This window comes from Lagenorhynchus albirostris, chromosome 13, assembly GCF_949774975.1.
Source record: "Lagenorhynchus albirostris chromosome 13, mLagAlb1.1, whole genome shotgun sequence".
NCBI classification, from domain to species: domain Eukaryota; kingdom Metazoa; phylum Chordata; class Mammalia; order Artiodactyla; family Delphinidae; genus Lagenorhynchus; species Lagenorhynchus albirostris.
The window spans coordinates 13265543-13288247 of record NC_083107.1 but is presented as its reverse complement, the minus strand read 5'-3'; the positions used below and the strand labels follow the sequence as shown (position 1 = coordinate 13288247).

The following is a 22705-nucleotide window of genomic DNA, read 5'->3' as shown; positions in this document are numbered from 1 at the left end:
ACATGGAGCAGTAACAAAGGTCATCGTGTGTGTATGTTTCCATCAGGCCTCTGACAGTAGGCACTGAAACTTTGACGGGAATTACCATTCCTGTCTTGACTTGGTCACAGATCCTAAAGGGCCAAAATATGCATTTGGCTTTTTGCTTTTTTTCTGCCACCCCTGTGCGCAGGTTTATCTGCAATTACCCTGTTCTTCCAGCTGGTAACTGTCGGTTGGTTGTCCCAGCTTCTCAGAGATCTGTCCTGATTAAAGGCGCAGGTGCACTGCCAGTCCTGAGCGTGGTCGGGACACGAGCAGGACCCTGCATGGCTGCTGCTCATCTGAGCAAGTGAAACGAACTTGAGTCTTCACTCGCTTTGCTGAGGCAGGTGCCTGCAAGAACCTGGCAGTTTCCCAGGCGTATTGTCAGTATCTTTGAGACTTGCGCACTAGAGCAAAGCACACTGAAATCTGAATTCACCCAAAGCCTGTGTGTCAGGGTGATAAAGCAGTTGCGGGGAGGGCGGTGGGGGGGGGGATGATCTGTTCATTTTTTCTCAGGATTATTGTTACACTTTGCCACCTTTCTTGAAAGAATCTGAGCAATAGACTATTATGTTGCTACAGCCATTTTAGGTTTAAAAGGAAAGAAAACAGTAAGAACTCATGTTTGTGGAGCCTCTGTGCTGTGCTAACCACTATGCTAAGGTGGTTTCATAGCTTTTGTTTTGTTCACTGCAAAGAGAGAGAGCTGATACAAGTGCTGTGAGCTCAGATGGATGGGTTGTGAATTCTCCTGCTGAACTTTAATTTAAAGCCCTTGTTTCAGGTAGTTTCTCTGGACAGTTACACATAAAACATGGAAAAGATCTGGATCTGAAGCCCACACAGCAGTAAACAATGTTTAGTCTGCCTTTAAAGGAATTATCACGCTGAATTGTATCACCTAGCTAAGGGTGCTGTAAAAACAGTCAGGAGTCTCGCGGGTTTACTCTTCGATATTTGCTGATGGATTTTCAAGAGCATTTGACTTCTAGAGTGTTGCCTTGCCTTTGACTCTTGCTCTCAGGCAGCAGAATTTGGTTTGATACGTAGTGTTAAAAATAATTTAGAATTGTGAGGTAATACTTTGAATCCCAAAGACTGTCCATCTTTGGTTAGTTTAGAAGAGTGCTGTAAAAAGTTACCTTCAGATGAGTAGGTTTGATAAATGTTCTTTGCTGCAGAGTACGTACTGACATGTGGATGGTTTTCTGTAATATAACTTGAGCCTTTTACCTTTTTTTAAAAACAGATTGAAGTGGACCTTGGTAAAAAGTGCTGGTATCACTCAATATTTGCCTGTCCTATTCTTCGTCAGCAAACCACAGATAACAATCCACCCATGAAATTGGTCTGTGGTCACATTATATCAAGAGATGCCCTGAATAAAATGTTTAATGGTAGCAAGTAAGTGTCTGACTTTTTCAGTGTCAGTAAAAAAAAAAAAAAACAAAAGAGAAACAAATACTCTTTTGGAACTTAGTGGGAAGATAAGTAACAAGGATAAATAAATGTAGCTAGAATTTAGAAAGAAATAGATTTCTTAACTACTTATTTAGTTTAGTGGGTGGTATCTTTTTTCAGGCTTTATTAGTCTTTGTTCGTGAATTTATTGATTAGATTTATAACCGTGATCTTTAACTCTTAACTTTTTGGGTGGGTGGTACATTGTCATCCCAGCCCTTCCCCTCCCTTTTACACAAATGGTAGCATACTATACACTGTTCTGAACTTTGCTTTTTTTCACTTAGTGATACATCTTGGAGATTTTTTTCTGGTGTAGAAAGAGCCCTCGTTCTTTTTTAAAGCTGTAGATTACTCTGTCATATGGAAATGTGATGATTTATTTAACCGGCTCCCTGATGATGAACATTTAACTTTTGTTACTATAAAGTGAATTACCGTATCTATATGTGATTTATAAATTTGTAGAATTGAAATTCAACAGGTATATACATTTATAATTTCTATACATAATGAACCCAAACTTAAAAATACAGTCTCAAAACCCTATTTCTAGCTAAGGCAGCTAGAAAATTTCTCATTGGAGTTCATTTCAGACCCATTATGGTGAAGTCTTTCTTTTAAGAGAAGGCCCTGGAGCAGTTCATGTTCTTCCCAGAAACCCTGGGAGTGCAGGTAGGTGGTGACTTGAAGCCAGAGCTTGGTCTTGGTTCAGACCATGCTGGTTTCACGTGCCACTGCAGGGTATTGTGTGCCACGCCAGGGCACGTAGGCGGCTCTGGGTAGGCTGCATGCCTTGTAGGCTTAGCAGCTGGCATCAGGGTTGCTGCATGTGAGTGGATTGTGACACCAGTACCTCTGAAAGTCATTTTGAGATAGGTATAAGCTAAACCTTGGAGAAGAAAAATCGGATTTACTTCTGAAACCCCGAAAGCAATTTTCAGAACAGTTGTCTTTGTTTTCAAAATAGTTTTCACTGATTTCCACTGAAGAAGAGCCTTGGAGTTTAGCGTCTGGCTTGGATGGTGTTTCTTTGTGACCCTTCAAAGCTTGGCTGTTACATTAAGGGAAAGCACAGTTAATCCTCAAAGCAAAAAACAGACGTGTGTGTGTGTGTGTGTGTAATTGTTAAAGACTCTATAACTAGATAAAAATTGAATGCTCAGTACTGATCCTGTTCCTTGATTTAATGTTTTCTTTCTTGTCTTTAGATTAAAATGTCCATATTGTCCAATGGAACAAAGTCCAGGGGATGCCAAACAGATATTTTTCTGAAGAAATAACTTTAGTTTGCAATTTGTAAGTGAAACTGAATCGAGAGAACGTTCCATTTAATGCAGCTAACCAAGGACTCCCATGTTTATATAAGCTAATGCTCCGGAAACTTTGCCAACATTTTAGTGTGTACACACTGAGGGGAGTGCTCCAGATGAATATTATCATAGGGCTTTATTATATTCTTGGTCTTCATTTCTGATCAAGTAAATACACCAGCAGTTGTCATTCAATGCAGGTTTTTGTACTTAATTATATGGTGATTTTTTTACTTTTTAAGAGCAGAAACAGAAATTTACCTTCCTGCCATGTGTTTAATATCTCTCCTGCTTTTACTTTTGTCATTCTCCTGATAACTGTAAGCCTTGAGAATGTTTGTGAAAAAGTTTTATTTCCTGTTACGTGTACATAATTAAATGAAAATTCTTCAGAAAAAGTTTGAAAAACTGAATTGTGGTTATGAAACTAATTTGCAGGGGTTATTTTGCTTAAGGAAGAGAGCTGTGATAGATTCCAAATTTGCTTTTTGATGTTTTCCTCTGCTCCAGCTCTCACCAAGTAGTCAGCAGACCTGCATCTGAGGTCTGCTTGTAGCCCCAGCAGGCTGCCTGTTATAAAATTCCATCACCAGTTTATTAGCAGGTTGGTGTGAGCAGTCTTCCACTAGAACAGAGTGGAAGCAGTACTATTGTTTCTTTGCTTTTATTGCCAAGAGGTGCTTGTTTTAAAAGAGTGTTCAATAAAACAAAATTGTGACGTTAGAAGTGTTCTTAAGTTGATATTTGCTCTCTTGGTCTTGGTAGCCCTCTTCTGTCAAATCTGCTTTCAGGACTTGGCTGTTTATATTGCGTTTGTATATCATTGCAGGCACAGTGTTGCGTGTATGTATATATATATATATATATGTGTGTGTATATATATATGTGCACCAGCATCAAACATTGTGTATCTGGAGGGGAAGAAGCATGTTCCGGTCCTAAAATGCAGTTACCAGACTCATCACTTTCAACCCTTAAACTTAGAAGCTAACAGATTTTCTGTAGTGCAGAATATGTTCATTGCTGTTTTTATATTTGAATAGTATACTGTTCAATGCCTCTCTTCTGCAAAGCATATCATCTCACTGACTGTGAATCTGTATATTATTCTCATGGATACAGATAATGATCTTTTCTCTTGTGAGGTATCTTCATTTAATGCACTGTCCAGAAATAGCCATGCGTAAGAGTCTTTCTCTGGATGCTGAACTACGTGGAAAAGACTTCTGTGGACATAATTCTGACTTAAACCCATGAAGTTACTTCATTTTGAGAAGGACGTCATATGGAAATCACCAAATACTTTGCAACTCTGTGTCGTCTGACATGGAACCGAATACCAATAGAGGAAAACTTTCATGAGAAAATGAAGAAAGAAGAAAACACAGAAGCAAAGAGAAACGTGACGCTTCACATTTTAAACTGCAGATTGACTTCGTTTGCGGGGGAGGGAGATACCAGATTTGGTGCTAAGTTAATTGGAAACGGGCAGCATTTGCTGTAGTGTATCCTAGCCTGGCTGGTTTATCCTGAAACGTTCACCTGAGGGAACGGGGATTTGTTTGTAAAGGAAAGGGGTACTGCTTGATTGCTGTGTGTGATCAGGCTGATGGCAGGAGGTACTGTGTGCTGGGGGGCTTAGCCAGGGATCGATTGGCCTGCCGAGCCGCTCGCCGTGCCCAGCCTCCGGCTCAGCCTCATGGCTTTCCTGTTGGCACCCTCTGTCCACTAACACAGTGAAGGAAGGGAGCAGAGAGAAGCTCCCTGGACTCCAGGAGAAGGTAGAGAACTCCAGGCGACACTCTGGCCGAGGATGTAAAATTGCTTTATTATGTATTTTTTCCTTTGAATGAAACCCAGAGTGTCTTTTTTTTTTTTTTTTTTTTTACCTTTTTCTCACTAGGCCAGATGTAGTTTTAGTTTTAGTTACAACTTACTCTCACCTTTCCACCTCAAATACCTGCACGACATTTAGGCTTTACATAAGGTTGGGACAATACAGACATTGCTCCAGAGGCTGGTGGTAAATGTCTATTGGCGGCCAGACACTTCACACAGCTGGCTCAGGCCAGTTTCAAGGAGAAAATCAGGAGAGAGCTCTGCTTTGTCCCTCTCCCCGTGTTGGAAATCCTGTTGACAGTTTTCTGTGCAGCTCATGAAACTTTAGAAAGAATATGCTTTAATGGAAGCATTGGATTTTACAGCTTCCTGTGCAAGGTCCTTGTGGTCCCACTGGGCAGGGTTAGGGCCAAAAATTTGAAACTCTATTGATCTGACAATTTAACGTGCACATGATGTCTTCTAACCTTCTTTAATTAAATGCATGGACTTCAAATTCACTGGTGACTAAATGTGAAGGAGAGAGGTGGATTTGAAGAGGCCAGACCTTAACCAAAGATGCTGAAATACAACGTGCTGTCCTTTCTACTCTAGAAACACCTTCACCAGTGGTGTCAGGACCATGTCATTACTGAGGCCGTCAGTCAGCAGTGCGGGAGGATGCGCTTCGTCGCGCTCTGCTTCCTCCTGCAAAAGGTCGTGAAAAAGAGCCAAGGTTTTTACAGTCAGACTAGTTACGTCCATTGAAAACAGAATTTCAGAGTGGTTTCTTAAATTTCTTTAGGAAACCATTTCCATTTACCAGTCATGGACAGAGGCCATGGGACTATGCTAAACCAGTAAAACCTTATCAGATTCTTAGATTCTGATGTAGAGCATCTGTGCTTTCAAGTACCATCTGAAGTGCAGTGGCTAAGGTTGTCTTTTGATCTTTTCTTCTCCTTTGTGTGATCATCACAAATGCCATTTCTGTTGCTTTAGTGGTGATCATAAGATGCTTCTAATACATAAATGAACGGGTACTGGTGCCTCTTGGTTTTTAAAATTTCGAAGAAAAGAGCCACCTCATATTCATAGGGTGTGTGAGTATTTTGTGGGTGAATGAGCCTTTGATTGAAACTAAGGAGATTATGAAGTAAATCTTTTGTTTTGACTTTTGTGTAGCAGCTGATGTATACAGAGACACTAAACCCCACGCCACATTTTGTGGGGGAATGAGGATCCTTTTTTCTCTCCACGTAGTCCCACAGGTTATGCAGTTTAAGTTCAGTATATTTTACGCTGTGAGTTATTTTCCACCTCGGTGGTTTCAGCCTTTGGGACAGTAGATACTGCAAAAACCAGGAACTTTGGTTTATCTGCACAAGACAAGCTGCTGGTAGACATTAGCCCTCTGGTTTTCCAGCTCAACCTCTGATTAAGTGGATTGACAGTCAGGCTGGCCAGTCTACTTAGTCAGCTGACTCAGGTTATTTTCAGGGAAGGCATGGAGGCATGTTCGGTTAATTTCATCACTAGGATGTGTAAGGTGAAGACACAAACCAAATACCTTTAATTACTTAACTCTTCGTACATTGTCTTTGGTAACACCAGAATGCTCTGGTCTTGGGGGGATGTTAGCAAGGAACACAACAGAAGGTTCGGTGCTTCATAAGCCCGTCCAGCTGTGGCAGGTTTTATGTGGCACGGTGGTGTTTACCATAAGCAGGTACAAACTTCATGAACTGTTCTTAACGATAATTGAATAGATACCAAAAATGGAATGACAAATGTATTTTAATAGCAGATGAGGCAATTAGTTTTAGGGCGAGTTTTTCCGCTGTTGATTCTACTTCAAGACGTAGGGAGAGAAAACAGTTGCGTTTTCAAGACGTTTCCCTCTACAGTTTGATACTGTAGTGAGCATATGCTTCACTTACTTCCAAAGAGGCAGAAGCAGCTGGAACTGGCTTATAGCACATGCTTTGTTTCACGTTATGGGTGATGACCTACACTCTTATTTTAATGTTCTCCAGCAAGGCAGATGTGGGGCTCACGAGGACTTAGTGCCTGATCTTTTCTTTGGGGAAGGGGTGGGAGTGAATGTATCGGGGATGGGAGGGAAGCTAAGAGAAGAAAATGGGAGCGTGAATGAGTGTGCATGTGTCTGAAATTCACCATTACCCCCACCTGTGTCTAGCAAGGAACAGGTATTTAATGTATTTTGCTCCTGACTGCAGTGTGCATGTATTTTTTTGCCCTCCTCCATGTTTTCTAGACTTATACTAAAAGGATTCATCAAATCATCTTGTTCAGATGGCTCAGGATTGTATTTCTTTTGCTTACCCTGTGCTCTTGGGTTCTATAGTATTTCTATAATTATGTAACAATAGTGTTGCACTGTAATCTATCATATAGAGCTATATGTATGGAAAATTTTGATCAGTTTTTTTAAGAAATGTATCCTGTTTGCAAAGGCACAATAAAGTTGCATCTTATAGACTATAGGCAATAAAGCTAACAATAAACCTTATTTAACACAAACCATATTCACATTCTCTGTTCATTTGATCTTGAGAAAAGTCTAGCATATCCAGTAGTTTCAGGGATATCATTTTAACTTAAAAGGTTCTGATATATTTAATTTATAAATTTCAGACTGATATAATAGAGTTTTGGAAAACTATAAGAAATGCTTTGTTAATGTGTGTATTCCTATGTAAAACACATGGCTTCTCCTGTGTATATTTTTAAAAATTAAAAAGAAATGCACATTTGAAAAGTGTTTTGTGGAACCAGTCTGTATAAATGTGACAGGTGCCAGAGGTAGGAGGGAGGGAGTATGGAGGTAAGAGAACATCGCTGTCTGTATTTGCTGAGGGTCTGCATGTAAAGAATTTGAGCAGATATCTTTGTCACCATCTCATCCTGTTTCTGGGCCACCGGCAGTGTGAGAAGAGGAGGTGGCTGGGCACTGTCCCCAGTTTCTAAGGGGGGAATCGGGTTAATGTTTACAGGTTCCTGCCCCTCATACTCATCCTGTGGTTGCCTGGGACCCTCTGACCGAGTGAATAGCGTGTGACCGGGAAGAGGGGCCCGGAAACAGCTCTGCCCAGGCTGCTGGTGGAGTGGGGCGTGAACACCCAGCTTTGCCGAGGAGGAACAGAAGATGAATGGTCTCGTCATCACCGTGACACACTAAGGTGGTAGAGACCAAGGATCTATTTGTGCTGCTTCTGTATATTTTCTCAGAGAGAGAGACTCATCAGAACTATATATTTAATGCTTATGTGTGGTGCGCTCTGATATTTTTTATTATTTGGTTAATGCTCGTCAAAACAATTGATTTCATGACTCTCTAAGGGGTCGGGATCCACTGTTTAAAAAAGCCTTGCATTGGGAATTCCCTGGCGGTCCAGTGGTCAGGATTCTGCGCTTTCAAGCCTGAGGGCCAAGAAGCCGCGAGGTCCGGCATGAATGGATGCGTGCGTGCATGGATGGATGGATAGATGGATGGGGGGTTAGGCAAGCCAGCCAGCCTTGCATTAAGGGACGATAGTGTAATGATCCAGTCACAAAGCTTCACTGAAATCTCCTGTCAATATGTATGATAGAAAGTAGTTTTTCTTTTTCCAAAAACCTTTTCCTTGCAGCGGGGTGTTACGCTCCCGTGAGCCTTCCACGCTAGCAAATGTAATAATTCTGAACATTCGAAGCACTGCCTAAGCAAGGGCTCACGTGTGTCAGGGAATTTTGTACCTCCTTAGCCATGCTTCCTTCCAGCTTAGAAAAGTGCAAAGTGCTTCAAGCTAAATACTGGCTTGTGCGATAGAATCCATTAGTAACTTAAGCAGTTGTGTGCCTGTTAAATGCAGAAAGTATTTAACATATCATGGAATGACATCTTCAGCCATTCAACATGGAATTTGTTTTTTAAGCGCCAGGCACTGGGAGGAAGCAAGTTCCTGGGCCTCCAGGAGCTTATGGACTGCTGGTAGGTGCAGAAAAGTACAAAGACCCTGTAGGGAGGTTAATTCCCACCAGTGACCTAGCTACTGGAGGATGATGGGAGAGAAGAGAAAGGAGAGATGTAATGATTTATGTGTGTGTTGGGGGGGGGTTGGCTGCACCCCGCAGCTTGCGGGAATCTTAGTTCCCTAACCAGGGATCGAACCCGCGCCCTCGGCAGTGAAAGCGTGAAGTCCTAACCACTGGACCGCCAGGAAATTTCCTGATTTGTGTGTCTTTAAGGTCCACTCTGGCCACAGTGGTCTGAAAGGTGGTTGGGGAGAGGAGTTGTTTAGTCCCTGGGAGGCCAGTACAGTAGGTAATGAAGCTGAGAGTGAGTTTCTCTTGAGCACTCTAGGTTCCGGGAGGAGAGTGGTGAACAAGACAGACTTGGTCTCTACTCTCAGCGAGGGTGATCTGAGAGAAGTGTGATGAAAATGCAGCAAGGTGATGCTTTTCTCACACACAGTGCTCCAGAATCTTTTGTAATATATAGAGGCATTGAAGCGTTCTTGTCTCTCAAAGCGATGGGACTCCTTGCTCTGGTATTCTAGAAGATATTCCCATTTCTTTCTATTGTCCCCAGTTTCTAGGTGAGTTTCTAACTTCTCCACACTCTGCTTACTTATACTGGCCCCCTACACTATGGGGGTTGTGTAATGATATGCCAGTCTCCCGTTGGGACTGGTCTTTTTTATTTATTTATTTATTTTTTTTGCGGTACACGGGCCTCTCACTGTCGTAGCCTCTCCGGTTGCGGAGCACAGGCTCCGGACGCGCAGGCTCAGCGGCCATGGCTCACGGGCCCAGCCGCTCCGCGGCATGTGGGATCTTCCCGGACCGGGTCACGAACCCGTGTCCCCTGCATCGGCAGGCGGACTCTCAACCACTGCGCCACCAGGGAAGCCCGGGACTGGTCTTTTTACTCCGTTTGAAGACTGCATTCAGCCACAGAGCAAGTGCTGCCCTTCAAATGACGGTCTTTGGTGTCCTTTCCCCTCTGAAGCAAAGATGTACCTTAAAAGGAAACACGTTATTTGTTAGCGTTCAAGACTGTTTCGGGAGCTTTCCCCTTTTGATCAGGTTAGAAATGCATTTTAGGTTTCCTTTCATTCAACACAAGACTATTGCTTTTAGTTATTTTAGATTAGGGAGCTAGTCAGCCCTACAGAGGAATTTCACAGGAAATTATTACATTGTCGTGAAAGCTTTGACAGGTGGTTCTGGAAATCTGGGCTGAGGGTCCGTGTCTGTGCTACTGTGTATCATTTAGCACCATGTGTGCTGCAGGCAGTCTGGGGTATGTGTGGTGACGTCACGCTATCAGGGGACCCAGGCTCCTGTCATTCTGCTCCACAGCCTTGACATGTGGCCTCAGTTTCACCTCTGATCATATCTGTGTTCCAGGCAGGAAGGAGGAGGAGAGGAGTGGGGAAAGAACAGGCTTCCAGCTGAGTTAGCCCCTTGAAGTCTTTCCTGGAAGCTCTACGCAGTGACTGACTAGCCACGTTTGGCTGCAAGGAAGTCTGGGAAATGTAGTCTTTGAGCCTGGCACATCGCCACCTGTAATAAAATGAAAGTTCTGTTGGTAAGGAAGAAGGGGAGAATGGTTGTTAGGAAGGCAACCTGCAGTCTCTGCCACCCTTAACCATGTATTTCAGCCAGGAACCAGGTGAAATTTGAGTCACAGAATGGAATTAAGTCATCAGCACCAGTAGTCAATGCTTTCACCTGCCCTGAGATACTGGACAAATGAGGAGTTAGCTATCAGTGCTTTTCACTGACAGTACGTCTCCTTGAGCTGCATTTCTTGGCCCCTGGTGGTATTCAGAAGCAGCAACCTCGCCCTAACTTCCGACAGAACCCCTGTTCTACTCTTGTTCTAGAACATTCTTCCCATTTGTTGAATTTCAGAGCAGGTGGTGACCTTTGTTTTCTACCTTGGGCTGCATAGGTAAAAAAAAGTACATTTGGTTTTGAGATGCTTTTAGACTTTTAGAGAATTTTTAAGCACTTTACAGGCAGACCTTGTTTTATTGCACTTCAATTTATTGTGCTTCACAGAGACAGTGTTTTTTACAAATTGAAGGTTTGTGACAACTCTGCGTTGAGCAAATCTATTGGTGCTGTTTTTCCAACAACATTTGCTTACTTCATGTCTCTGTCACACTTTGGTAACGCTAGCAATATTTCAAACTTTTTCACTATTTTATGTGTTACGGTGGTCTGTGATCAGTAATCTATGATGTTACTGCTACGGCTTGCTGAAGGCTCAGATGATGGTTAATACTTTTTAGCAATAAAGTTTTTACAATTAAGGTATGTGCATTTGTTTAGACATAAAGCTACTGTACACTTAACAGACTACAGTATAGTGTAAACATAACTTTTATATGCACTGGGAAACCAGAAAATTCGAGTGATTTACTTTATTGTGATACTTGCTTTGTTGCAGTGGTCTAGAACCGAACCCACAACATTTCTGAGGTTTGCCTGTATTTGCCTAATTTTAAAATTAAAAACAGACTGTAAAATATTCAATCTAGCAAAGCAGTTAAGAGTTTGGGCTATGGGATTAGACCTGAGTTCAAATCCCGATCCCACCAGATTCTAGTTGTAGAATCTTGGGCGAGTGGTAGAAGCTTCCTATCTATGCCTTAGTTTACTCACCTGTAAAGTAGAATAAAAGTTCCTACCTCATGGCTTTGATGAGGCCTTAAATGAGATACCCGGCCCACGGTGAGTGCTGAGTAACCGGTAGCTATCATTTCGTTAAGTCAATGAAACATAAGACTGATGACATATGCGGGTCACAGCCAGCTCAGAGAGAGCAGAAAAGGGGAATTTGTAACTGGCGTGCGAAGGTGAGATAGGCCTGCAGGGATGGGGCCTTCAGTAGATGCTGAGATGACCAACGGTCGGGCATATCCTTTTCCCACTCTGCTGGCCTCAGCCAGCTGTTCTACTCTCCTGTGCAGTGGACAGGCACAGCCCCCACCAGCACAGGGAGGGTGGTGGCACTCAGGATGCCAGGCTGAAGGGAGCTTCACATCACACCATGCAGAGGCCACGTCCATCTGGGACTGAGCTCTTGTGAGATTTGCATGAAGGGCTGTCTTCCGCACACAGGGGTGGAGATCCTTGGGTGTACTAGCCCGTGGATCCATCAGGAATGACTATCGTGTACCCCTTTTTGCAATAGAAATTGGAAGAATCAGACACGAGTGGCTGCATTCAGAGTGTAATTGGTACAACAGTAGTTTTGAGAAATTCAGTACAAGTTCATTTTTTCAGTATACATTTGTTACTATGTTCCAGGACCTGTTCTAGGCACTTGGAAGATACATATAAACATGTGTGTTCTTGCCAAGAACCTTTTGAGATAGGGACGATTGTTACCCTCATTTTACAAGTGGGGAAACTGAGGTATTGAGACGTTGTCATTTGCTGGAGAACACACAGTTAATAAGTAGCAGAGCCAGGAAGCTGCTTTCAGAGCCTCTACGTGTAACCTCATCTCAGGTTATCATGGCCTCCTGCAGCTCCCTTTGGTGGAGAGGCGCTGCTCAAACCTGCTTTTCGGAGCAGGTTAAGAAGTACCTGTCCCTACCTGTTGTAAAATCGTGTGCAGGAAGGATTTGTATACAGGCCCAGGGCAGAAGGGAGGGGCAGCTTCTTGCTGGTTAAAAAAAAAAGAGAGCGCCTTTCCCTGAGCCACTTGTTGTTGAAGAGTCGTGGGGGATTTCCAAGCGTATGGTGGGCTCTCTTAAAAACAGTTTAAAAGCTGGAGAAAGAAACGACCAATTTCTCTGTTTTTTTCTTCCACAAATAGGATACATTTTGTTAAGAGAACGCATGTTTGTTTAATGAACCGCACTGAGGCTGGATTCTGGCCAGCTGATAAACAAGTGTACTGCCTACCTAGTACAGAAGTCATTTCTCTAGTTCCTGTTTTTCAGGGTCCAAACATGTGCTGTGGGCATCTTTCACGTAGGAGAACTTGTAAACCCAGAGCTTCAGGCTAGAGATTGGCAAGCAAAATACGACTGTTGGACCTGAGGCCTTCTGCTTTGAACTGCAGGTGTAGAACAAGCAGGCTGGATGTCTGTGGTCTCCGGAGAGCCCCGAGCCTAGATTCGCAGCCCACCCCTAGCATGCTTTAGGCCTCGTGGTCTACAGACTGGCATTCTATTTTCTTCCTGGTCTCGAGGGCCAACTCTAATGAATGCTTTTTCCTATGTTGATGTTTTTAATCTCCAAAATGTTGTTTACCATATTATTTGTGGTAAGTGAAACCCTTTTGTAGGGGGTATGAAAAAAAAATCAGTAAGTATTATATTTAACCTTCTCTGGAGCCTCCCTAGTATGGCTTCCCGTACACCTGAGCTGCAGGTTGGAGCTCTTTTCCTGTCCCTTCGCCCTGGCTCAGATTCTCTGACATTAGTACGCAACGGCCATCCTCTCAAGTTAGTCACATGAGGACAGCCATCCTTACAAGTTTCTGCCGTGAGGAGAGGAGTGCCCTTTGTGGGATGCTTCTCTCCTCACTTCTTTCAGGGAACCCAGAGACGGCCCAGAGCCTGGCACCCGCTCCAAGCTGGGCCTCAGTCCCTGGGGTGCCCCCCCACAACCCTGGTCTGGTTAGCTTGATATGTTCAGGAGGAGGGGTCAAGAACCAGATTTTGTCTCAAAGGAACTTTCTCAGCTTTCATTTCTGCTTTCCCACACTCGGGATACTTTCTCTTCTAGAATTTTGTTCTCTGAAAGTAGACTGGGGCTTCCCTGGTGGTGCAGTGGTTGAGGGTCTGCCTGCCAATGCAGGGGACACGGGTTCGAGCCCTGGTCTGGGAAGATCCCACATGCCGCGGAGCAACTGGGCCCGTGAGCCACAACTGCTGAGCCCGCGCGTCTGGAGCCTGTGCCCCGCAACAAGAGAGGCCGCGGTAGTGAGAGGCCCGCGCACTGCAATGAAGAGTGGCCCCCGCTTGCCACAACTAGAGAAAGCCCTCGCACAGAAACGAAGACCCAACACAGCCATAAATAAATAAATAAATAAATTTAAAAACCTTAAAAAAACCTGACATTTCATTACCCTTAATTCTGTCATAAAGTTCTATATTTAAAAAAAAAAAGTAGACTGTTTTTAAAAGTTAAGGCTGTGGAAGGCAGTTTCTGGGGGGCAGGGAAAGTTCTATTTCTGCCCTGGTGCTGGCTATGCGAGTGTTCATTTAATAACGACTTGGATCTGTATGCTTAACGACTTGTGCACTTTTCAGTATGTATATTTTACCTGAACAACAGAAATGAAGATTTTGTGATTTATTATGAGAGGAGTATCAGCTCTTCTGCTGCCAAGAAAGCACAAAAGGAAGGAAGATGATACAACAAGAGAGGAATCCATTTCAATTGATGTGAAAATGGGGGGGCGGGGTCCAAGGTGAAAGTGGGCAGTGACCCAATAATTTTAGGTATTCCTCCTAAAGATGTGTGCAGCATTTTAGTAGTGTTTGTTATTATAGTAGTGGCAAATTGAAAACAATTAAATGTCAAGTCATAGTTAAGTGATGGCACAACCAAAAATGGAATGAGATTTTGCTATTGTAAGTTTGCCATAGGACTTCCCTGGTGGTCCAGTGGTTAAGAATCCGCCTTCCAATGCAGGGGATGTGGGTTCGATCCCTGATCGGAGAACTAACATCCCGCATGCCGTGGGGCAGCTAAGCCTGTGCACCACAACTACTGAACCCGTGCGCTCTAGAGCCCGCGTGCTGCAACTAGAGAGAAGCCCACACGCCGCAACGAAAGATCCTGCATGCCACAACGAAGATCTCACGTGCCGCAACTAAGACCCGATGCAGCCAAGTAATAAAAAAAGAGTTTGCCATAAATGTTTGTTTATTAAAGCCACTTATAAAAGCATAGTGCAATCCCATTTTTAAAAAGTATATATTTTATATATATGCATAGAAAATAATCAGGAAGAATGTATACCATAATATTAACAATGGATTATTCCTGAGGTAAAGAATTATGGGGGATTCTTATTACCTTATCTATTTAAGTCTTTTCTTCCAATGAGCATGCATTTCTACTACAACATGGTAAGAGAGGAAATGCGTGTGTAGGGCTGCAGTTTGGGCTCTTAGCTTCCTCACCAGAGTCTGTCTGCTACGTTCCCACATCTGCTGGTCCGGGGGAGGCCAGGGCCTGTACCAGCTGCTGTCACCATTCTGCCTTTACAAACTATAAAAACTCACCGATGATCCCAGGAGCATGTCCAAATACAAAATCTCAAGTTTAGAGAGAGCTGACTTCCATTCAGCTTTCCTGATGCTCAAATCTTGTTTGCAAAGGGCAGCCTCTCCTCGTTCATGGGTTCTTCTGCAACGCAAGGGCTGGGAGAACCATCCTGCCTCCACTTTGGGATTTCACAGAGGTTTTCTTCAGAGGTCTAGTTGTTCATTTTCCAGGATTCAGTTCACCCCTTCCACTTTATTTGAGGAATTCCTGTCATCTGTATTGTCTCGCGCTTAATTATTAAAAGGTCTGATCCTGTTCAGCTACATCATAGAACTCTGTCAAGTTCTCTTGTCTTATTTCATTACCTCCTCGGGGCTCTGGGCGCAGTAATGGGTCTATCACAGGTGCTCAAAAAAATCACTTGTGGGCTTCCCTGGTGGCGCAGTGGTTGAGAGTCCGCCTGCTGATGCAGGCGACACGGGTTCGTGCCCCGGTCTGGGAAGATCCCACATGCCGCGGAGCAGCTGGGCCCATGGGCCATGGCCGCTGAGCCTGCGCGTCCGGAGCCTGTGCTCCGCAACGGGAGAGGCCACAACAGTGAGAGGCCCGCGTACTGCAAAAAAAAAAAAAGAAAAAAAAAATCACTTGTTCTCTTGAGGCTTGAGACACAGCTCCCCATTCTGAGACAGAGGCCTCCAGAAGAGAGACCTGGACTGTGTGGAGGTCGAGCCCCGAGCCCTGCTGGGACTCTGATACAGCTGCTGCCCATCTCTGGGCTTCAGCCTCCTCCTTTGTAAAATGGCTGGGGAAGAGGTTGGGGCTGAGTGGGTGCCGAGGCCCCCGCCAGCCCTCACAGCCTGGTTCCGAGAACACAGCTTGCGGTAGCTCTGGCCTACCTCCCCTTTACCCCAATGTGGGAGCACAACGGTATTATAACCCTTGCGGTGTACCCTAGACATGGTAGAGTCTCGTTTTGTGTCAATCAAAGTAAACACGTAAAGAAAAAGTTAACTCTTCCCACCCCACCCCCAGGAAAACAATACTAATGAGAATGAATACATAGGGAAGGAAGGAAGGCTGGAGGAACCAAAAGGGAAGGACTCCTGCTCTCCCTGTCAGGAGAGTTCTCAGTTTGAAGTCTTGTAGTGGCTGTCACGCGGGGCCCGTCGCATGTTAGGTGCATCTCTCTGAAGGGCTGGGCTTGCCTCCCTGTCTGACCACAGGCCTGGAAGAGAGGCAGGTGACCATCACTGCAGCAAGAGCCCCTGCAATGCGACGCAGCATCCACCCGTGTCTACCCACCCCTCACCAACCTCCCAGCCTTCATGGGGGTCTGAGGACCTGTCCCTGCGGCACCAGCATGGCACTGGGTGAATGACCTCAGCAGCCTGCCAAGAGCTTTCCTTGTGCCACCTTGTTTCATCCTCATGGCAACCTGAGGGGTAGCCACCGGGGATGAGAAGTTAGACAACGTGCCCAAGGTCACATAACTAGGAGGCGGTGGAGCCAGGATCTGAAGCCAGTTAGCCCAGCTTCTTAGAGACTTTGTCAAGGTCCCCACGGGGGTGAGAGAAGCAGGCTGGTAACCAAGCCATCATCTGACTTGATTCTCAGCCCTCAGGAGGATCACAGTGATAGGGGAGGATGTGAAAGAACCACTGTCGTCAACCAAGCAGAGCTGCTTTACCTGGAAGTCCCTTTGACAACCCAAATTTGATGCTGCACTAAAAATGTGTTAATTCAGTACTGGGCTGCCACCTTCTAAACGGGCTGATTCATCGTGAATCGTGTCATGTCTACACACACCATCCTCCAAAACCTCTGTGTTGAAGCTGAGCTGCCCTTGGTCATCACTGAGTTGATTAACTCGTGTGTGAGTTCCTCATATTTTTATGCAGATTTTTAACCTGCGTAGCTTTGTATTTCCGGGCAGAGTTTTATTCTCAGTGGCTCATTTCAAAATGAGAATTTTCAGAAAAGATAGAGATAAGGGACGATTCTCCTCCAAAAGCTCCCAACTGTACCCTGAATATTGAAATTGCTAAAAATCCTTCTCTGCTTTTAAAGAGTCTTCATCCCCTTGGTATATCACCTCTAGTATATGCATTGGAAATTCATTCCATTTCCACTGTTAAAAATAATGATGCATAAGACAGTGAACTTGGGTTCCTGCAGAGAAATATCAAGGAGTGTGAAATGCGAACCCCAGGTATAAAACTTGAAACATTTTCACCTACCGAAAAGAACTGGTGAATATAGTTGGTTATCGTTAACGCCCTCTGCCTCGGCCCCCAGCCACAGAGAGGAGCCTGGGTTTTGAATAGCAGTTGCAGCTCTGCTACTTGCTAGCAGTATGGCCTTGGACAAGTCACTAAATGTTCTAAGCCTCAGTCTCCTCGTCTGTAAAATGGTGGTCACAGTAACTATTTTAAAGGTTGTTATGAAACTTGAAACTTTATATATATATATAAAGTGTACCAGTGATATATGGCACTGGTACACTTTAGGCTTTCGTCGAACGGTTGTTATTATTCAATATTATTGATAATTGGAGTGTAAGCATAACTCTGCCACCTTGGGTAGGTTTCCTGATCTCTGAGCCAGTGATCTGTGAGATGGCACTGCGGTGTTTCCCCCGTGGGGTTGCTGTGAGCATGAGGCAGACCCTGGGTGTAAGTCCCGCCACAGAGCTGGGCTAGAGTGGGCGCTTGCTAGATGTTAGCGCAGCGCTGCGTGGCCGAAGCTCGAAGGAGGGAGGAGACTGAGGCCTCTCTTCCGGACACTGTTTTTCGTTTTTGTTTTTTCCTAATCACTTCAGAACGATCATGAGCTGGAACTGGATGAGGGAGTCGGACCGCCAGATAGCTAATTGCCCCTAACCGCTGGTCCTCCTTTCTTCCCACTGCAGGCCTTGGCAGCAAATCGAGGCCCCGAATTGCCACAGGGAAATTAGGAACTGAGGCCGTTCTTTATTTGGTTCAGGTGATAAAATTGGCTGTCTCTCGAAAAAGGCTAGGCCAAGCCAACAGGAAAAAATAAGTTTTCTTAAGAAAAATACAAGACCCAGCTGGAATCATCCAGATAAATTGACCTCAGGTCTTTGGAGGAGCTAGGATTAATCGGGGGAATCCTTCAGATGGGCGTTTTGATGCTAGACCAAATAAGACAGACATTTCCTGAAGTCATACTTCCCTCTCGCTAAGCCCGACCTGGGCCTCCATTTTCTCCCCAGTGTCAGGCTTCTGCCGCTCTTTGTTCAGGCTCTATGCTGACTCCCTGGCCCCCAGGACTCCACTGCCATGGGAAAGGTTCCCACCATCTGCTGCTTGGGAAGCCAGGACCTGTGTCCAGGGCTGCCTGGGGTTAGCAGGCCCAGAGGTTATAAGAGACTCACCTGGGACATTTGCAGACGCGTCTTCGGTTCCCTGGATAAGGAAAAAGAAGGGTTAAAGCGTCTGCCCCATCACGACGAATAGTTCCCAAATATGGTTTCTCCTTCACTTTTCCTATTTATTTAGGATTATAACTTTTTTTTTCTAGTGTGGCTATGACTATTTTATGTAAAGCAAACAATAACTACATCGACATTATAAAAAAGGACATAGACTCGTAAAATGACATTAGTGCATAATGATGATTGACACTGTGAAGATTAATTTATACTATAAAGAAATAAACTGTAAAGCAAGCATGATATAATATTTATATTTTATGGTTTTAATAGTTATTATTAAAATTTTTAAAAATTGTAGTCGGTTTACAATATTGTGTTAGTTTCAGCTGTACGGCAAAGTGATTCAGTTATACAAATAATACGTATATATTTTTTCAGATTCTTTTCCATTATAGGTTATTACAAAATATTGAACATAGTTCCCTCTGCTATACAGTAAGTAAGATTATAACTCTTGAGAGTCCAGGTGAGGGCTTCTTTCCTATCCCTCTTTGTATCAATTTAAAAAACATTACATATATACACTACCAAATGTAAGATAGATAGCTAGTGGGAAGCAGCTGCATAGCTCAGGGAGCTCAGCTCGGTGCTTTGTGACCACCTAGAGGGGTGGGATAGGGAGGGTGGGAGGGAGACGCAAGAGGGAGGAGATATGGGGATATACGTATATGTATAGCTGATTCACTTTGTTATACAGCAGAAACTAACACACCATTGTAAAGCAATTATACTCCAATAAAGATGTTAAATAAAAAACATTGCAAATACAGATGTGGGTGAACGTGGGTTAGTACAATCACCTGCGTGGGATCCAAGACGGGGTGGGGGGCTCGCAAGCAGGGGGACCAAGGATAAACCACTGCCTGTTGTGGTTCTGAACCAGCCCTACCGGGCACAAGTCCCAGGGCCACAGAGCCCCCCCCCCACCGCGCCCCACCCCCCCACTGCCCCCTGTCCCAGGCGTTTGTAATAAGCCCAGACCTGTGCGCTTGCTACAGGCTTTGCCCATGGAACATCCCACCCCTGCTGCTGCCGCTCCGGGGCACTGTCTTCCTAAAAACCTCCCGGAGAGTGGAAAGAGCAGCGCGAGGGGGTCTTCCCGCGTTCTCTCTCCAGGAAAGACAAAGGCTGCGCCTGGCCCTGCGGAGCAGCTCGGAGTCCCAGGAATTGCAACCCCGACTCCCGGCAAGGGCTGCCTAGAGCGAAGCCGCGCAAAGGGCGGGAGTCGGGCTGACTCTCCCCGCCGCGATTCCCTAGGACTTACGATGGTGGCAGATGAACGTGATGACCAATAACAGGAGAAGGATGGTGCAGGTCCCGGCCAGGGGCGCCCAGATGTAGATATCGCAGGAGAAATCCAGCCCCCTTGTGTCTACTGACGACACAGAAGACGCCGACATTTAGGAGCGGGCCCGGGATCCCTCACCCCACCCAGCCAGCCGGGGCACTTCCTTCTCCCGGCTCCGTCTCTCGGTTTCCCCACCACTCGGGCTGCCCTCGGCTCCACCTTCAGGATCAGGGCTGCCCCTGGCGAGGGCTCTCTCCGCGTCCGCCTCACCTGCGCTGCCCGCCGAGGGCCGGCACACCTCTGGGCGCGGAGACACAGTCTGCAACGCTTTGGTGGGCGCCCGCGTGGCTGGTGGCGTCGCCGGCGTCGTGGTGGGCTTCGCTGCGGGAACAACAGAGAGTGGTTAGGGGCCGGGCTGGAGCTGTGCACGCGAACCCTCCCCACCGCTCCGCGCGCCTTGGCCAAGTGGGCGCCTCCTCCCGATTTTCCGCTGGAGGAGCCGTAGACCGCCGCCCTCGCGGAGCTCTGCGCTCAGGGCAGGGGAGATGGGGTGGGACCTCCTGGTCCGCGAACCGTACCCGGCGCCTCGGACGTGAATGCAGGGCCCGTTCCCCTCCGCCCGGCCTCTCTCCAGGGCCCCACCGGAAACCTCGTGGGCTTGGAGGTGATACCCGCATTTTAATGACCAGCAAAGGGAGGCTCAGAGAATTTAAGTACAACTTGCCCAGGATCACACAAGCCCGGAACTCAAGCCCAGATCAACCGGACCTAAAAAGCCATCTTCAGTTCCTATCCAGTCGCACTCTAGCCCTAGCCTCAGTTTCCTCATCTGTGAAATGGGAACAGTATCTAAGTAGCCCCGAGGGGCGCTAAGAGGCTCAGACTGAGCCCCAAACCCCACACCGAGGGGTGCCACGCCCCTGGCGCCCGGACCTGGCAAGAAGACAGGCACGAAATTGCTGAAGTACATAACCGAGTTGCTCATGAACGAGCAAAAATAGTAGCCTTGGTCCTCCTCGTGGAAGCGGTGCAGAGTGAGGTGGAAGTTGGCGCCCTCGGCCTTGGTGCCGGAGATGTAACTGGTGTCCAGCCCCTCGGCCGGCTTGGACCGCGTGCTGGAGAGATACATTAGGAAGATGGGTCTGGAGGCGTCCCCGGGCTTCTGGTAGAGCCAGGAGCAGCTCGACGTCATGCTGGACTGCAGCACCTCGCAGTGCAGCTTCACCTTCTCGCCCAGGCGAGCCTGCACCTGCACCGGCGACATCCGGAACGAGAATGACTCGAGGACCGTGGCGGCATCTGCGGGGCACACGTAGTGAGGCTGAGCCGGGAGCCCCGCGCCCCCCGCCAGCCCCGGCCCCGTCTTCCCCAGGGGTCGCCAACTCACGGAGCAGCAGGCCCAGCGGCAGGAGCAGGGCGGTCACCGGCGAGGCCATGGCGCGCTCCCCGCGGCGCCGCTCCGCTAGCGGCTCGAAGCTGCGGAGGAGCGCAGGAGCCAGTGGGACGCCGACCGGGGAAGTTGCGCCCTTCGGCCGGCCGCGGAGCCGATTTCGCGTTCGGAGGATGTGATGTCACGTGAAGCCCCGCGGAGGAGAGAGTCGCCCTCCTTTTCGCGGTTGTCACCTTCCAGCCCAGAGAGGGGGCTGGGGGCCGTGAATGGGGGCCGTCGAGGCAGCCTTGACAGGAAGCTGGGAATGGTTGAGAACCACGGGTTTGAGGACAAGGAAAGGGGCTTGGAAGTGGCCCTTGGAATGGTTCTCCTGTGGGTGTGACAGCGGCGGAGGATAGAGATGAGAGATTTCAAGAAGGGAGGGTGAGTGAGCAGGAAGGAGAGAGAAGTGTCCACTTCCTTTGCCCTCACTTAAAGTGGCCCTAGCACCGGCACCTTGAGGCTTTGGGGCCGTAAAATGGGCCCTGAGGGCTGAAGAGGAGTTCGTGACTGGCCCACTCCTCCAGAACTCCAAGGGGCAGCAGCCACTCAAGCCTTGTGTGGCCTCTGCTGACCATACCCTTCAGGCTTTCCCCAGCAGCTGAACCTGGCCACGCAGCCTCATTCCTTCCGGCGTCCACTCAGCAGCCTCCACATCAGCCCCTGTCCTGGCCAGTCCCCCAGGCACCCTGCTGTGAGCATTATTCTCCGAAAGGCGATCCGATGGTGTCACTCCCGCAAACTTCCATGACCTGCAGGACTGCGTGGCAGCTCAGCCCTGGCTTGGCTCCTAGCCTTTGGGTGCTGGCTCCTCCCAAGCCTCTGCTCTGGTCTTTCCCATCCACCTACCACTGCATTCCCACAGGACTTGAGATTGTCTGAACTGTGGGCTCCTCTTGCCTTTGCTGTTCCCTATGCCTGGAATGCTGTTCTGTTTCTGCCCCGGGCCCCGCTCCCGTGCTAGGGGACTTGGACCTCACTCCTCTGTACCTCTGTCTATGGCTGCTTGGTGGGGACAAGTGTGCAGCCTGGGTGAATGCTTGGGTGGAGACAGTTCTCCCTCTCTGAACCTGACACACACTTGGCCACTTCTTTTTTGTCTGCTGCTGTCCGGAAACCTTCCGCCCCATAGTGGGCGCCCTCTCTCATTTCTTCAGGGTCTTCCCACTTTGCATCCCATAGTGGGTGCCCTTCATGCTGCTGCTTCCTGATTCTAGAGACAAGCCACCTGGCATTATCTGTTCCAGGTGTCTGCCTGACCCGTGAGTTCTGCCCCGCGGCAGTGGCGAGAACTATGTTCCAGACACACACCCCCGCCCACCCCCACAACACCCCCCCCCACCGCGAGGTCACATGTCACATCACAGCTTGGGCTGAGCTGTGTTTGCAGAACTGTACTCCCCTCGTGCGGTCTGAACTTAAGTGTTGGGTGGGCTTTTTTTTGGTTGTTTTTTACTTTGATTTCAACCCTCTCCCCCCGCCCTCCGCCCAAAGCATCCAAGGTGCTTACTCTAACGTGGACCATTTATATTTAGACATGTTTTTAAAAGTGTCTTTTAAATTACAAAAGTTATATATTCTTGGAAAACTTCAGACAATACAAAAAAGAGTATGGGGAAATTTCCCTGTCTCAGCTCTCCTCGCCATCATTCATTCTCCAGAGAAAA

At 46.8% G+C, this 22705-nt stretch overlaps 2 protein-coding genes across 5 annotated transcripts in view; one reads left to right on the top strand and one right to left on the bottom strand.

Moving 5' to 3' along the window:
- The window catches only part of RMND5A (required for meiotic nuclear division 5 homolog A), a 99476-nt gene that overhangs the window by 53321 nt on the left and 23450 nt on the right, over positions 1-22705 (top strand). Inside the window, exons 8-9 of one of the 4 annotated variants that reach the window (XM_060170185.1) lie at positions 1277-1431; positions 2700-7401. The exons of the other annotated variants lie outside the window; for them this stretch is intronic. Coding sequence (XP_060026168.1) covers positions 1277-1431; positions 2700-2763 — 219 coding nt within the window. The 3' untranslated portion in view covers positions 2764-7401. Of the gene's footprint in view, positions 1-1276; positions 1432-2699; positions 7402-22705 lie in introns of those variants that run through there. 4 annotated transcript variants of the gene reach the window in all.
- On the bottom strand, positions 15491-21066 carry CD8A (CD8 subunit alpha). Its single transcript, XM_060169147.1, has 6 exons — positions 20997-21066; positions 20543-20908; positions 19880-19990; positions 19586-19696; positions 18262-18292; positions 15491-16092 (listed from the first exon to the last, which is right to left on the bottom strand). Exons 1-6 carry the CDS (start codon positions 21043-21045, stop codon positions 16041-16043), a joined length of 720 nt encoding a protein of 239 aa, XP_060025130.1. The 5' UTR covers positions 21046-21066; the 3' UTR covers positions 15491-16040.

Coding starts and splice junctions, on each gene's coding strand:
- CD8A (XM_060169147.1), bottom strand. CDS start 21,045: ATGGCCTCGCCGGTGACCGCCCTGCTCCTGCCGCTGGGCCTGCTGCTC. Junction 19,697..19,879: donor GCCCTCGGCGGGCAGCGCAG/GTGAGGCGGACG, acceptor CTGTGTCGTCAG/TAGACACAAGGGGGCTGGAT. Junction 16,093..18,261: donor CGCGTCTGCAAATGTCCCAG/GTGAGTCTCTTA, acceptor CCTCTCTTCCAG/GCCTGTGGTCAGACAGGGAG.